At 48.1% G+C, this 16,389-nt stretch overlaps 1 protein-coding gene across 4 annotated transcripts in view; it reads left to right on the top strand.

Annotated features, from left to right (window-relative positions):
* VANGL1 (VANGL planar cell polarity protein 1) overlaps positions 1-16,389 on the top strand; it is a 47,939-nt gene that overhangs the window by 11,079 nt on the left and 20,471 nt on the right. For 3 of the 4 annotated variants that reach the window (XM_007454783.1, XM_007454784.1, XM_007454785.1), the window contains 2 exons: positions 6,170-6,302; positions 10,233-10,840. In XM_007454783.1, the coding sequence (XP_007454845.1) occupies positions 6,170-6,302; positions 10,233-10,840 (741 nt within the window). The remainder of the gene's footprint in view (positions 1-6,169; positions 6,303-10,232; positions 10,841-16,389) is intronic. The other variant, XM_007454786.1, reaches the window with a different exon arrangement.

Here is a 16,389-nt window from a genome sequence, read left to right as displayed (position 1 = left end):
CGTGTGTGGAGCCTGTGCTGCGCAACGGGAGACGCCACAACAGTGAGAGGCCCGCGTACCAAAAAAAAAAAAAAAAAAAGTACTTGGCAAATGATAATACAAGCTGAGACCTTTAATAATTTAATCAAGGGTGTTGCTGAATGCCTACTCAGAAGAGCTCAGGGTGAGAGATTCGAGATTTATAGGTGAACTTCCTGGCATCTTTAGAAAAGCAACAACCTCTGAGTTGGATTCCCTGACAGGCAATCCTGTAGGGCATAGTGACTGTGGGGCAGAGGTTGTAATCCATAGAGAGTAGGTGCCGGGAGTCCTTTGTCGGGGTGATATTGGGGAGTAGTAGTAGCCTCCCACAGGCGTGCCCTGGACCCAGCAGAGGGTCTCTATCACACTGGAGTGTCCCTGTGAGGGCTGCTTTGCTCAGGGATTTGTTGGGAATTTGAATGGCAGAGTAGGAAAGGAGAGGGAGTTTGCTCTTTAGGAATCTTAGTAGAACTGTCAGAGGGGAATAATGAAGGGCAGCAAACTTGATATGCCTCATGACACCGAGATCATCTTTGGAGGACTGGCTGGGTTCTAAACAGATGACAAGTGACTCTTTTCTAACAAAGAGGTTAGTGGTCTGGTTTTGTGATACCTGCCATCTCCCGAGGGTATCCAGTTAACTTGCTGGGAAAACGGCACAGACTCCAGCCGACCTCGCCTAACCTTTGGGTTTTGGAGCACCAGTTCCCCGAGTTCATTACAGCGGCTGCCAGTACTGTTCATGACGAGTTTGAGAGTGCCTGTTAGGACCCTTGGTCATTATCCCCCATCCTCACAGCAGTCCCAGAACGGTGGGAGGTGGGACCCCTGTTCAACAGGTGATACAGTTGAGACGCAGAGAGAGCACTATTTGCCTGAAGTTATGAGGTTGGTAGAGACCCTCCGGTTTAAGGCCCCATTTAGTCCTCCTTTAGAAGCCATGCTTTCCTCCCTGGGCTGTGCTGGGTGGGCTGTGCTGGGTGGAGAGCGGCAGAGTAACTGATAGGGAAAAAAGGGAGTGGAGGGTAAGCCATGTGACTAATGTACTAAAATGCATTGTCCAAAAGAGGCTGCCTGAGCGGTAGGGGGATCTGTGCTTTTGTTCCGAGGCTGCTTCCAAGTCAGTTTGTGCTGTGCCCAGCCCTCGCACCCGAGGCAGTGCCAAGAGGAAGCAGCCGGGCCCCGGCAGTCGCAGTTGGTGGAGAAAAGGACAGGCAGTGGGTGGTGGTAGAGAAGGAAAGGGAAGAGTAACCGGTGGGGCTGGCTTTCCCCAAGTAGAAATAGACAAACAACAGAAAGAGGGCAAAATCATCTTCCCAGGAAATGCTGACTGTAAGCGGGAACGGTCTAGGAATCAACGGGGATTCTGGTCAGAGTGAGACGGGCTTTACAGCAGCACCCCCAGGGCTCAGCTCTGGAATTGCCTGAATACAAGCATTTACACACTCACACACGTGCAGGTACAGACACATGCCCAGGCCTCCAGCATGTTATTGCTTGCCCCCGACCCCTGACTTATCTTTACTCATACGGGCAGATGATGCATGGAGACAGGCTCAGAGATAAAGATACAAGGATTCCTGTGGCTGACACACCTGTCCAGCAAAGATGCGTAGGTGATCCAGACAACTCGGGTGGAGTTGGAGAAACACCAAGTGCGTATGTGTTTGAAAAATCCTTTCAGTGGTTTGGTAGCCTACTTCCTGTCTCCTGTTTCTCTTAGACACCGTGGACTGGTGGTCTTCACCACTGGCGGGCCCTCTACTGGAGGGTACTTGGCACGTCCTTGACATCACGGCAGTTGGAGCTCTGGGGATGAACGTTTGGGTACCGATGCAGTGAAGCGGCAGCCATACTGGGCTCATAGCTCTGCATGCTGGAAAGCACTTGGAAGGCAGCCTTTTTTGTTGGGCTTCTCTATGTAGTCCGGGCTCAGACAGTAATTCAGAGCAGTAGTTCAGGACCAGTGATTTTTATAAAAACTGTACAATAGGTCTTTCTCCCTTGACAATGACCAGCACGACATGCAGCCCACGTTGAGTTGATAGGGTGAGCTTTCCGTCGGCCCCTTACTTGACAGTGAATGGAAGGCTCTTGGCTCTGGGCCTGATGCACACTGTCCTGAGTCCTGCTCCCAGCCTCATGCACTTAATGCTGTTTTAGTATAGAAGCCACGCTGTACACTGCAACATTGTATAGCTGAGTGCTGCACTCACAGCTCCCATTATTGAGCCCCCGCTGTATACAGGGCGTTTTACAAACAGGGAAATTTCTGAGTAGTCGCTCCAACAACCTCCTCCCCCAGGAGCATTTGGGTGGGAGAGCCTTGGGCAGAGTTTCCTGGACCACCTGCCTCCTAATCACCTGGGGTGCTGATGAAAAGGGCAGATTCCTGGTGTCTCTCCTCTCCGGACTATTGGGGCCAGTGAATCTGGGGATGGGGCCAGTGAGTCTGGGGATGGGGCCAGTGAGTCTGGGGATGGGGCCAGTGAGTCTGGGGATGGGGCCAGTGAATCTGGGGATGGAGCCAGTGAATCTGTACTTTATCTGCACCCCAGGTGGCTTGTCTGCACAGTCACGTGTGAGAAGCAGTGGTTTAGGGTTTGGGGCTTGGAGGATGAGAAACCTTCCTGGAGCTGTCAGGTAATGGGCTCTTATCTGGTTTACCTCTGATGTTACCAGGGGAACTGTAGAGATCACGTCTCCTTTGGGGACTGTCGGGCCCTTTAAGGGCCAGGCTGGGCCAGTTGGGGTCGGGTCGAAGAAGGGCTGGCCCCTGAGAGGCTGTTTCCAGCCCCGGGTGGTTCCCTACCCGCTCCGGCCCTGGTAGTGTTCAGCCTGCAGGAATTGGCACTCAGTGGAAGAATTTTGATTTCCAGTGGAATTTGTGCTGTCACAGGATTTGACCCGTTGGGACTAGTGAAGAGATTGATGGGTTAGGGGAGCACGTGGCTTGGCAGATGGCAGGACAGTGATAGATGTGAGAGCGGTTGGGGAAAGTGGAAACACAGTAAGAGGAGCAGTGCCTCGGTCTGGCCTGGCCAAGGTGGGGTCCTGGGGAACAGTGATTCCAGACTTAGTCTAAACAGCTAAGACTGATCAGACACATGGGAAAGCTTTCCCAAATTGCTTATTGTTTCTCACAGTGAGTCCTTTTGAAGTGGTTGTCTTTGGCAGCCCAGAGTGTTGGGTGCACTGCTTTGTGTTCTCCAAGGTCATGGTCCAGTCGTGACTTCTAGCAGTAGCTTCAAAGGCAGATTCCATAGCTCCGGTAAGTTCATCAAGTTCAGGGTGTGGGAATGAGCATAAGGAATACTTAATGCTACAGAATCTCCCAGTTGCTCTTCAAATCAGTGGCGCAGAGCGGGTCTGAATCGAGGCAGTGGGTTCACATCCTGCTCTGCCACTTGCTATGACTTTGGGGAGTCACTTAACCTCTGTGAGCCTCCGTTTCCTCATTTATAAAATGCAGACAATAATACCACATAGGGTTATTGTTAGGATTGAACAAGATTAATATAAGAAAGCACTTGGTAAAGTGCTCTTTAAATTGGGATGGGCAGTGGAGTGATTGGCAGTGAGACACACCCCTAGATAAACAAACAACATCTCTTAGCTGTTTCCTTAGTTGCCCAGTTAAAATAAAACATCAAGAGTTGACCAGAACACATCTATTTCTGGACTCTAATTTAACAATAGATTGTAGTGATAAATTACGCTACAGGGATTAGAGATGGTATCACTGAAAGCCTCTCTGGGACAACTGAAGCCTCCCTGCCCTTTGAAGGAATTAACCAGGGCTTATCCTAGGGAGATATTGATAAAGCAGAAGTTTGACCACAGAAAGTCTGCATGTGGTTTTGTTCGCTAAGTAGTAGGTTAATAGGAGGGATGCTGTGCAGCGGGAGGGGTTTGATTGTGTGTTAAAAGCTGCTTTTTCATCTGTCCCCAAGGAGCACATACTCTGCTTCACCACGTCAAGCCACCATTCTTTGCCACGTGTGGATACTAATAGCAGTAATAATAGCCGCAGTGTATTATTTCACATCCCTGTGTCTATGTGTTGAGATCGTTATCCCCATTGCATAGATGATGAAACTGAGGTTTTTCAGAGGCTTGTCAACTGAACTAAAACACAACATGAGAGCTGTGAGGTCACTTTTATTTGGGGCTTCCTGAGGACTAAAGCCTGGGAGACAGCCTCTCACATGGCTCTGAGGAACTGCTCTGAAGAGGTGGTGGGGGAGGTCAGCATATATATGACTTGACGAAAGGGGTACATGCAAGCAGGCACACACTTTGGTAGAAGGTTGCTGCTGGTCACGAGGAGCAGACGTCTCCTTTAATGATTTTAGTGCTTTTCTAGGTATGAGAAGATGTGAGAAATTGGGTTCATAACATTTTCTCCTGAAAATGTCTAACTGTCTGAAGGGCTGTTCTGCCAGTTTTCCCAGGGCACAGAGTGCCTCATTCCTGATCTCTGCCCTGAACTCCTTTCAGCGTGTGTCGAAGGTCAGCAACTGCAGGGGCTAGCGACTTCATCCTTGTAGAGCCACTGGTGAGCGACATTCTTTAATTGGCAGGTTCAGTAACGTGTGCAAGCTCACACATCAGGTAGGGGCAGAACCAAAGTCTGTCTCTGTAGTGTGTGTGTGCGATGCTTCTGTCCTGCCTGGGAGACCTTGGGGAGGAGGGCGCATGGGTGAAGGAAGGAGGACTGATGTGTCAGGGCGGCCTGCGGGACGGAGTTTGAGGGAACTTATTCTTGGCCACTGAGGGGCTCCTTTGTCCTTTGGAGGGGCTCCTGGGTTGACTCTTCACAGTTGAGGGTGGGGTGCCAGTCTCCGTAGGTGGTTAATGGCCAGGTCATGACCCCTGGGCTTTGCACAGTGGTTGATTCCTTTCCTAATTTCAGCATTGACCCACAGCAGGGTGCACTCATCGTCACACTGGAAGACCACCCAGGAAGTTCATCGGGGGTAAAATGATGCAGCAGCCTGCTTTCCTTAGGGGGCCTGAAAACACACACACACACACAAACACACACACACACACACACCATAACAAATCTCTCAGAGTTCTTAGGCCAGGCTACTCTACGACACACACACACACACACACACACACACACACACACACACACACACACACACACACCTCTTGGGGTCATTGCTTGTGTACCTCTTGGGGTCATTTGCTCTAACTTTAGCCTGTTTCTGTGGGTGCTTTAAGTTCATCTAGAATCTATGGGAATGACTTTTAGTTTTGAATTTGTAGTAATGAGAAGTAACTGATTCTCTGTATTGGTTTAGGGTTTCCTTTCTTCTCTTCTTGTCCAAAGGTGTAGGGTGACAGTGTGTCCCAGATTTTTTTGAACAGACCAAAGCTTAAGTATTTTGCTGTGTTGTCCCAATAGAAAAAAGTCCTAGAAAATAAGTTCAGGCGAATTATGATCAACTCGTCAGTAATTTTACAATGAAATGTGCCTTACCTACAGAAATTCTAAAGTTCACAGTATTAGGCTTTGAAAAAATATGATCACTGTTGATAGAGAAGAAGTGACAGTCTTTTTTTGGGTCTTGGAGTGGCAGAAAGAAAATAGTAAGTAAGGAGTAAAGATCAGCTTATTCTTTGCCGGGCGGTGGGGTGGGTGGGTGTTGGCACCATGTGTGTGTGTGTGTGTGTGTGTGTGTGTGTGTGTGTGTGTGTGTAGAAGTTTCTTAAATTCAAATTGAAATTTATAACATGTTTTTTTTAACAATATTTTTTTTTAATTTAATTTATTTTTGGCTGCGTTGGGTCTTCGTTGCTGCGCACGGGCTTTCTCTACTTGCGGCGAGCAGGGGTACACTTTGTTGCAGTGCGCAGGCTTTTCATTGCGGTGGCTTCTCTTGTTGCAGAGCACAGGCTCCAGGTGCACAGGCTTCAGTAGTTGTGGCACACAGTCTCAGTAGTTGTGGTGCACGGGCTTAGTTGCTCAGCGGTATGTGGGATCTTCCCGGACCAGGGCTTGAACCCGTGTCCCCTGTGTTGGTGGGTGGATTCTTAACCACTGCACCACCAAGGAAGTCCTATAACATGTTTTGATGAGGGTTAATTAACATGGCATAAGTGTGCTAGCGGATTATCTTTTGTTATTTTTTTTCAGGGAAAGAAATAGAGAGAGGCACAAATCACCCCGGAATAAAGATGGCAGAGGGTCAGAAAAATCTGTCACCATTCAAGCTCCCACCGGAGAGCCCTTGTTGGCAAATGATTCTACTCGGACGGAGGAAGCTCAGGTAAGGATCAAAGGCAGTGTCTGTAAGTACACTGGCACTCGATCAAGCCTCTTTTCTGTAAATGTTTTCCTAAGTCTTGTTGTAATAGGTTCTCTTGGGTTTTTATCTTTATTTTTCTAGCATGTTAATTAGTTTATCTATATCCTGTGGTTTCTTGTTGGTCTAAGGACAGCCTGACCTACCATTGGCTAGCTTGAGGATTCTTCTGAAGTGTGATTGGTTGGCCTCCTTTGAATGGTGTTGAAAAGAAGCCAGCAAGGCTGACGACAGAGCAGAGAAGGGAAAGTTGCAGGCTACAGGCTCTGGAGACTCATTCCAAAGTAGAACAGTGTTAAGAGGGAAGGAAACTCGCTCTCCAGAGACCCTGTGTCATGTTGGGAAGGAGAGCTGAGAGGTTAGGACAGCCCAGACGAAGCCTCACTAAACCTGGAGCTGTACACTTAGATGCCTGCTAGGGAAACATAGGTGAGTGAAATAGACCCTGGGTTACACAGAAGAGGCAAAAATATATCAGGCTAGCTTGGGAGTAAATAGCAATCTGTGCGGCATGCCCGTGTCAGGGCTGTGGCGTGGAGTGATGGAATCTGGCACCTGGAGAATGCATTTCCTCTGTCAAGGAAACAACAGGAATGCAGGAATTAAGTGTTCCTGGGTCTTGCAATATTTAAGAAAAGCTGGAAATTAGGATTTTATGTAAAATCATCCAATTTTAAAATATGGACTATTTATTAATTTTTTTAAAACATTGTGTGTGTTCTTCTCTCTGGGTCCCAGCTGTCTCACAGTCTACTTGATTTGAATAAACATCTGAGCTATACTCAGAAACATGTTTGCACAGCCCCTTGAAGTATATGCCTGTCTAGCCTCAGCCCCAAATAAACTGATGTGTGCCCACACAGCTGTAAAGATATAGATAAGCATGTATCTGTGTGTACCTATGGGTACAGACAGATGTGCATTTATAAGCAGATATATGGACTGAAATTGGAATTCTTCAGAGCATGCAAGATGCTCTTAGAAGCCAAAGCTGCAGTTGTGGTTGAATGTGGGGTTTGTTCAGTGGTCAGTAAATGGCCTTTAGTCCTTACTATTGCACGGCCTGCCTTGGCTCTGGGGCGGTCATAGGGATGGAGAGCCAGAGGGCCAGAGGAATGGTTGGATGGATGGGGCCAATCCTAAGACTGGACCACCCTTAAGTGCTGCAGGGGTCAGTTTCCTCCTGGATGTGAATTCAGAGGTGCTGGTGGCCCACTGTGAAGGCATTTCGTCTGTCATCTTCTCTACATCTTGTAGCTCACTAGGAAGCTACATTAGGAAGCTGTTGGTGTTTACACCAGGGAAAAGCATTGAAGTGGGCATTTGGAGGCTGTACTTCTCAGCAGCTATGTGACTTGACTTTGGGCATTCACAACCTTTGTGGGCCTCAGTTTCTTCATTGAAAGTCCAGGGGATTGAGATAGAGGATCTAAGATCCTTTCTCTTCTAAGAACCTCAGTCTTGGGAAGATTGTTGGACTTCATTTTTTAGGCACAGATGTGCACATATTCTTAAAATGGACAGGGGAATTTAGTTAGCAACTCTTTGGCAGGAAAAAGGGTGAGTAGCTAAATCAGCTACATAACAAAATGACCACAATACTAGTGATCATTATTTCAACATTGATCATCAACTGAATATTAGGCCCAATACAAAACATGGAATCCAATATTTGCCTTCACTAAGAGTGTTACAAAGTAACTTTACTGATCTGTAAACTCACCTTATGTTAAAGCAAGTTGTCCATCTTTGAATGTGTGCCTGTTTCTTCTCGTGCTTGTGTTTTTTTCTTTTTCAAAATTGAAGTAAATTCACAGAGAAATGAACAGATCTTAAGTGTACAGTTTGAAAAGTTGTAATAGCTGAATAAACCCATATAACCCACACTCCTATCAAGATATATTTCTTTCACTCTAGAAAGTTCTCTTATGCTTTCCCAGTCAATCCCTGCCCCCAAACCCCTCTAAGGCAAGCCCTGCTTTGATTTCTATCACTGTACATTAGTTTTGCCTGTTTTAGAATTTAATATAACTGGAATCATATTCTTTTGTTTTGGACTTTTTTTCATTCAGCATAATAACTTTGAGATTCATCCATGTTTTGCTGTGTTTCAGCAATTCATTCTTTTTTATTTTTGCTGAGTAGTGTTCTAGTGTATGAATATACCACAATTTGTTATCCATTCTCCTGGTGGATAGACATTTGGGTTGCATCGTTTTTGGCATGAAAATAAAGATGTTAAGAACATTCTGGTTCAAATCTTTTTGTGGACATATGTTTTCATTTATTTGGGGTAAAAATCTGGGAGTAGAATTGCTGGGCCATACGGTTAAGTGTAAATCTACATTTATATGAAACTACCAGACCAGTTTTCAAGAGTGATTGTACCATTTTAAACTTCTAGCAGCAGTGAGAGTAGTGGTTGCTTCTGGCTGTTATCTTAACTAGTAACTTCCCTCATAGTACTTGATACTTGTAACTTTCCGAGTTGAAGACCTATTGTTCGCAGGTCCAGACCTTCCCTGCCGCCACCACTATTTCTTGCCATAGCTTATACATTTCATGAATTATAATTTTTTTGATTGTTACTAGTTTTGAGGTTATCGTTTGGCTGTGAGATCTCTATCTTGCTGATTCAGCTATTAACTTAGATTTTTCAAAATTGGTATCTTATGCATTAATTGCACCCAACTTACCACCATGGCTGACTGTTTTTTCCAAGTTAAATCATATCCACAAATTTCTGAGGCAGAAACCTCTTTGGACCCAATGTGGCTTTTCATTGTCTTCTTGCTCTGTTGTTGCTTTGGAACGACATCGTAGTTGCTAGAGAAATTGTTTAAAACCCTGGCAACTGGATCATGTTAAATGAAGAGACAATCACTCCACACTACCTCAGACTTTAAAAAGCAAGAGAAAGTGAGACAGTGAAAGCAAGAAAGTAAAAGGCACACATTTTAGTAATCTCAGTATTTTTTTTTTTTTTTTTTTTTTTTTTGCGGTATGTGGGCCTCTGTGGCCTCTCCCGTTGCGGAGCACAGGCTCCGGACGCGCAGGCTCAGCGGCCACGGCTCACGGGCCCAGCCGCTCTGCAGCATGTGGGATCTTCCCGAACCGGGGCACGAACCCATGTCCTCTGCATCGGCAGGCAGACTCTCAACCACTGCGCCACCAGGGAAGCCCAATCTCAGTATTTTTATGCTCTTGATGTTTAGTTTGCCATGAGAACATGTGTTTAGGGAGGAATTTTTGAGCTGTCCTGGCCGGAGATACTTGCATCTGCTTAGCTTGTTCAATGAGAAATGTTGTCAGATTGCTTGATACTTACTGAAAACATCATAGAGTTTTAAAAAATGTGCGTACCAACTACAGGTGGCTTTTGATTTGTATGTGCAAGATCTTCCCTCCTCAGAGCTCCTGGAGGGTGTAGTAATGCTCCCCACTCAGGGGTTGGACTTTAAAGTAAGCCTTTGTCACCCAGCCATGAATCAAGAAGGAAGTGCAGAGGGTTCTCTCCTTAGGCGGTAGGTGAGCTCGCACACGTTAGTCTAACAGCAGGATTGTCTATCCCCGAGCCTCTCAGGGATGCCAACACAGTGGATGATAATCACTGTTGTAGTCACGAATCACCCAAACACACAAACAGGTCAAATTATGTTTTCTCTGTTTGAAAAGGTAGATATATAGTACATTTTGAAAAATTTCAATGAAAATTGTTAAAGTTAAAAAATTCCTCTATTTAAAGAGCTAAGCCTGCATTTCCCAGGAAGCCCACTCATGTGGGTTGGTTGAAGGAGGTGGGCCCTCCCTGTCCCCCGTGCCTCCGCGGGCTTTGTGGCTTTTACACGTAACCTGCCATGTGGCTCTTCATCGTCACTGTTCTCTCCCTGTCAGGATGACAACTGGGGGGAGACCACCACAGCCATCACAGGCACGTCGGAGCACAGCATCTCGCAGGAGGACATCGCCCGCATCAGCAAGGACATGGAGGACAGCGTGGGGCTGGACTGCAGGCGCTACCTGGGCCTCACCGTCGCCACGGTGCTCGGACTCCTGGTCTTCCTCAGCCCCATCGCCTTCATCCTGCTGCCCCCCATCCTGTGGCGGGAGGAGCTGGAGCCTTGTGGCACCATCTGCGAGGGACTCTTCATCTCCATGGCATTCAAGCTCCTGATTCTGCTCATTGGGACCTGGGCGCTGTTTTTCCGCAAGCAGAGAGCCGACGTGCCGCGGATCTTCGTGTTCCGTGCCCTCTTGTTGGTCCTCATCTTTCTCTTCGTGGTCTCCTATTGGCTTTTTTACGGGGTCCGCATTTTGGATCCTCGGGACCGAAATTACCAGGGCATCGTGCAATACGCTGTCTCCCTCGTGGACGCCCTCCTCTTCATCCACTACCTGGCCGTTGTCCTGCTGGAGCTCAGACAGCTGCAGCCCATGTTCACGCTGCAGGTGGTCCGCTCCACTGATGGCGAGTCCCGCTTCTACAGCTTTGGACACCTGAGGTGAGGGGGATCGTCTCGGGGCAGAAGGACCACTGATGTCTTGCTAGAAGACCGCTAGTCTTCAACAAGTGAGGGGTGACGGCAGGTGCCAAGAGCCAGGATCGGGCTCTGACTCTGGTTTTCAGGTTTTGGGAGGAGGAGGAGGAGGGTGTGTGTGGGGGGGGGGGGCGGGGGGGGGGGGGGGTTGTTCATGTGCATTGACTTTCCTGATTTTTAAATGGGGTGGCACAGGTACTGGCTCTCTTCCAGCTTGGAGTTTTGTTGGGCCTATTTCCAAAGTTGTTGGCAGCTCTTAAAAATGATGGAGAAAGGAAGCCTTAGTGATGGCTGCTGACCTGGAGGTGGGGTTGTTCATGTGCATTGACTTTCCTGATTTTTAAATGGGGTGGCACAGGTACTGGCTCTCTTCCAGCTTGGAGTTTTGTTGGGCCTATTTCCAAAGTTGTTGGCAGCTCTTAAAAATGATGGAGAAAGGAAGCCTTAGTGATGGCTGCTGACCTTGCTCTGGAAATTGGCCTGTGAACGATAGAGTCATCAGTGGTTCCATTTTGTTCATAATGGTACATCTGGTTTACCCCATTGTCCCAGTGAAATTATTAATCATTCCTTTTCTCCCCACTCTAAGAAATGTCCTGGTTTGGGCAGTAACTTATATGGTCACCTTAGTGATCCTCCAGTAAAGACTCAAAGTACAAATTTGGAAGAGTTGAGTGTTTTAAAAATGTATGTGCGTGAGAAGAAGTTAGAAATACTTTAAGATGTCATAAAATCTGTGCATAAAATCAATTATTCTGTGGTTAAAGAGTGATCATCATTATTTATTTTATTTTGTTTTTATTTACCCCGAGGTAAGCACTTTGTATAGATTGTCTTCACAGAACTCTTTGATGTGGGTACTATTAATCCCTATATTATAGATGAAGAGATGGGGGTTTAGGGAATTTAAGTAATTTATACAAAAGAACATGACCAGCTTCGTTTAGGATCCACTAGATGCCATGAAGCCAGACCCAAGTTAATGCCCCCATTATGGCATCTCTCACTTGGTGTCATTGGCCTATTTTTCTGTGTTTTCTTCCACAAACTGTGGGCTCCCTGAGGACAGGTGCTGTGTCTTACTCTTCTTTGCATCTTCAGTGCCTGGCCTAGAGCATAGCACATGGTTGGCACTCAGATGGTTACCGGATGAGAGAATGACCTGGGATGTGTGACATTGTCCTCTCTTAGGGCTCTCCTTCCTCCTTTGCACCAACATGTATGTCGACATGTGTAACCTGCTTGGCGTATGGTAAGCACTTTGTTGGTTGTAGCTATTACTGCTGTGATACTGCAAAGCAGCCAAGATGGCAAGGGCACCTTAGTGGAGATCAGAACAGCGGGCTTTGTCATACTTTTGGCTGGGGCCCGGGGCAGGTAGCCCAACCCCGGTTTGGAGTCAGTGATACTGCCAAACCATCTCGGTGTTGGCACGAATCTTCTTTCATTCCTCTGGCTCAGATGTACCACCTGAGGACTGGGTGGTTTAGCATTCAAGGCCTGTGCCACTTTGACCGATCCTTGGAGGGAATCGGCATCTGATTCACAGGCTCGACGCAGCGAAATCAGATGTATTGAGTCCTTTGCAGGTGCCAGAGGGGCTGTGAAGGCAAGTAAGTCTCTGCTGCTTATTCATCTCAGGCAGCTTTCTTTCCCCATATTTTACATTGGAGAATGACCAGCAGACTTGTATTAAACGTCTGCTGCATACAGAGCCCAGACCTGGGGGCTCCAGAGATACAGGGTGGCTGCCTCCAAAGCTGTATCCCGGAACTCCTTGGAGGGGGACCAGTGCCACACTGTGCAGTGCACAGTTGCAGACACAGGCCTTGGAATGGGCGACGGGATCACAGGAGGACGGGGTGGACTTCAGTCAGTGACAGAGGTAAAGCCTGACCACACATCTATCTCAGGACTGGACAGGTTTTGCTAAAGGTCAGGAGGGTGGAGAGAAATCCAGCTCTGGTCACAGAGAGATGAGTGACATTTGGGACTCTGTAAATGTAAGTAGTTAACACACTGGCCCGTAGCGAGGCCTGCCATGGTTTTGTGTTTTGGCTCAGCCCTAGTTGTGTGAATCCCACCTGCGGAGGTGGAAAAGGGAAGGGAGTCTTCCCACTTTAGGTAGTCCAGGCAGTAGGGCTGACTCCCTCCGTGGGCTCTCATGTCCCTCCTCCCTCTAGGACTGCTTGCTCTGCATGCTGGATCAGGGTGGAGGTGGGGAGGGGACACACAAAACAGCCCCAGGGCAGTGTGCCACTATGTTCAGAAAATTGTGGGTCGTCCCGGTTCCTCACCACATGGCTGCGCCAGCCAGGGGTAGACCTGGGCAGGAGACGCAGGGCCCACAGTGCTGTGTGGCCCAGGGCTTGCCGCGGACCCCTCGGGGTGGTCCTCACCGTGACCAAACAGCTGCCTAGTCCTTATTTGCTCTCCCTGAAGCCACTCACCCTAGCTCCTCAGGGAGACGAAGGCGGCCCGGGGGTGGCCCCGTATCTTCCTTTCAGCCCCTCTGCAGGACCATTTGTTTTCCTCCTCTCCTGCATTCATAAGGGCCCTCTTGCCCCTCACATGGAGACCCTGGTTGTGGGGTGGAAAGATGGCCAGGGAAGGAGAGGTGTCTTTACTTCCAGAGCCCTCGGGCAGGGCCAGCCACCCATGCGACAGCCAGGCTGCAAGATCTGGGGCGGGCTCGGGATCCGTCTCTCCCTGCTGGCCCCCGTGGGCCTGTCACCCGCCGAGCCTTGGGCTAAATCTGGTCTAAACCCATCGGTGGCTGGAAGAGTCACTGGGTCAGAAATAGAACTTCTAAGCCCTTTGGTAAAGTGTCGAAACAGTAGGGAAGGGGGAATCGGAATAGACACAAAGCAGGTCCCGGGGATCAGAATAGCAGGTCATCCCCAGACCCTCCCGGAATCAGGCCAGTCTACTCTCCCGTTATGTAAGGCCCTCCCCGGAGCAGTGGCCTACTGGGCTGAGATGCAGAGCGATGGTGAGTTCTTTTGTTGTTTTGTTTTCAAAGGTGATTTTATAAAGTCAACTGAGCTATTTTTGAGAATAGTCAGAAAAATATCTATTCTTTAGTGTCTTAAAATATGTTTCTCCTTAGCTCTCATAAAAGGTACTCGCAGGGACCTTGCTTGTTGGCAGGAACAAGAGTTTGGGCTTATTTGAAAACTTTCAGAAATGTAAAAGTTTCCAGTTGTACAAAGTGAGACCCCAAAGTAGATTAAGATACATCCTAACCTTTGCCCAGTGCCGTAGGGATTACCAGGGCCCTTAGGGATGTCTCCCTTTCCCCTCCTCGCTGCTGTCAGGGGTGGGGGCAGGTGCTGTACTGGTGTCGCCCCTTTACAATTGAGGGCCCCGAGCCATAGGTTCAAGGACCTGCTTGAGACCACAAGGAACCAGCGCCTTCCTGTGCATCACACTCCGTCCCTGTGTTCTCTGCAGCATCCTGGGGTCTTGGCACATTGGGTTCGTAATTCTCCACACATACCTCACGTGTCACTTTTCTTGGCCAAGTTCTTGCAATGAGTTGCTAACTTTTCCAGGATTTGACCTGACTGTATCTGGGGAGAAACCCAGAAGAAAAAAGAGACTTAAAATGACATTTAATGATCCTCATTAATGATTTCTCAGTTCTGAAATCTTTAAAGGTAAATCCTGTAAATATTGGAACATAGCAGCCAGTGTAATTGACTGAATCCAAGATGCAGAACAAAGCAACAACAATGGAAACCTTACCAGTTAACACTGACATAGACCTTAACATGTGCCAGGCACCTTCTAAGCTCTTAACATGTAACTCATTGAATCGTCACAGCAATCCTGTGAGGTAGGCACTGTTACCCTCATTTTCAGGTGAGGAAACTGAGGCTTGGAGGAGTTATGTAGGTTGTCTATGGCCACACAGTTTGTAATTGTGGGAGCCAGGATCTGAGCCCAGGCTGGTTCCAGAATGATCTTAACCGTTTCACCATGGTGCCCACGAACAGATGTGTTCATGTTCACGTCACTGCTTTAAGAACACATGAGTGGACTTGTAAGCATTTTTTGAGCGCTTACCATGAACCAGACTGGGCGCTAGATATTTTTGTACACCTTATTCTATCTCATTTAAATCATAGCTTCAGGGCTGGAAAGGAGGGTGTTAAGAGAATTGTCAGAGATGGCTGGCTCCCACTCTACAGTCGTTCCTTAGCTCCATTGGTTCTTTTATTCAGTTGCTCAGCAAACAAAGCCTCTGCCTTATAACCACAGTAGTAAGTAGGTTTGAGCCTTTGTCTGGTCAAACTTTTTTTTTCTTAATTTATTTTTGGCTGCGTTGGGTCTTCATTGCTGCACGCGGGCTTTCTCTAGTTGTGGCGAGTGGGGGCTAGTCTTTGTTGCGGTGCAGGGTCTTCCTGTTGCGGTGGCTTCTCTTGTGGAGCATGGGCTCTAGGCACACAGGCTTCAGTAGTTGTGGTGCACGGGCTCAGTAGTTGTGGCTCGCAGGCTCTAGAGCGCAGGCTCAGTAGTTGTGGCGCACGGGCTGAGTTGCTCTGTGGCATGTGGGATCTTCCCGGACCAGGGCTCGAACCCACGTCCCCTGCATTGGCAGGCGGATTCTTAACCACTGTGCCACCAGGGAAGTCCCCTGGTCAAACATTTTTAACTTTCTGTTTGTCACATGTCCTGAAGAATAGTGGTCCCCAACCTTTTTGGCACCAGGGACCAATTTCATGGAAGACAATTTTTCCACGGATGTGAGCGGTGCGGGTGGGGGCGGGTCAGGAGGTAATGCGAGCGATGGGGAGTGATGGGGAGCGGCAGATGAAGCTTTGCTCGCTCGTCCGCTGCTCGCCTCCTGCTGTGTGGCCGGGTTCCTAACAGGCCGAGGACCGCTACTGGTCCATGGCCTGGGGGTTGGGGACCCCTGCCAAAGAAGACCTCTTTTAACTATGGCTGTTAAAACCACCCCAAAACTTAGTAGTTAGGGCAACATTATTATCATTTCTCATAGTTCTGGGGGCTGGGCTCAGCTGGGAGGTTCTTTGGCTGGTCTGGGCAGTGGTCCCTGTGCAGTCATGTGGTGAATCCACTGGGATTTTGCTGCTTTCTTGTCCAAGGTGTTCTGTGGTTCTCTCCTTCCCCAGAGGGCCTTCCCTCTGGGGGAGTATTGTCTTCATTAGTGTAGCTAGACAACTTCTCAGGGCTCCTAAGAACACACAAGCAGAGCTCTCTAAGCTCTCTTTTAAAGCTTAGGCCTGGAACTCACCCAGTACTACTTGCACTGCATCCTCTTCTTAGAGCAAGTCAGAGCCCCAGCCCAGATTTAAGGGGCAAAGACTGCACCAGGTGGGGGATATTGGAAGCGTTGGTTCATTGGGGTTCACTGTGTGGCAGGCTCCCACAACAACCTCAGGCCCTCATTCTCAGAGCCTGCATATTCTTATAGTTCTAAAAAATTTAATTATTGACTTTGAGATCTCCAAGAGTCCAGAAGTAACGTATTTCAAGTCAGGGAAAGA

The sequence above is a fragment of the Lipotes vexillifer genome, unplaced genomic scaffold (genome assembly GCF_000442215.2).
Source record: "Lipotes vexillifer unplaced genomic scaffold, Lipotes_vexillifer_v1.1 scaffold998, whole genome shotgun sequence".
Lineage (NCBI taxonomy): Eukaryota > Metazoa > Chordata > Mammalia > Artiodactyla > Lipotidae > Lipotes > Lipotes vexillifer.
Note: the sequence above shows the minus strand (reverse complement) of the source record. Positions and strands in the feature narration are given on the sequence as shown.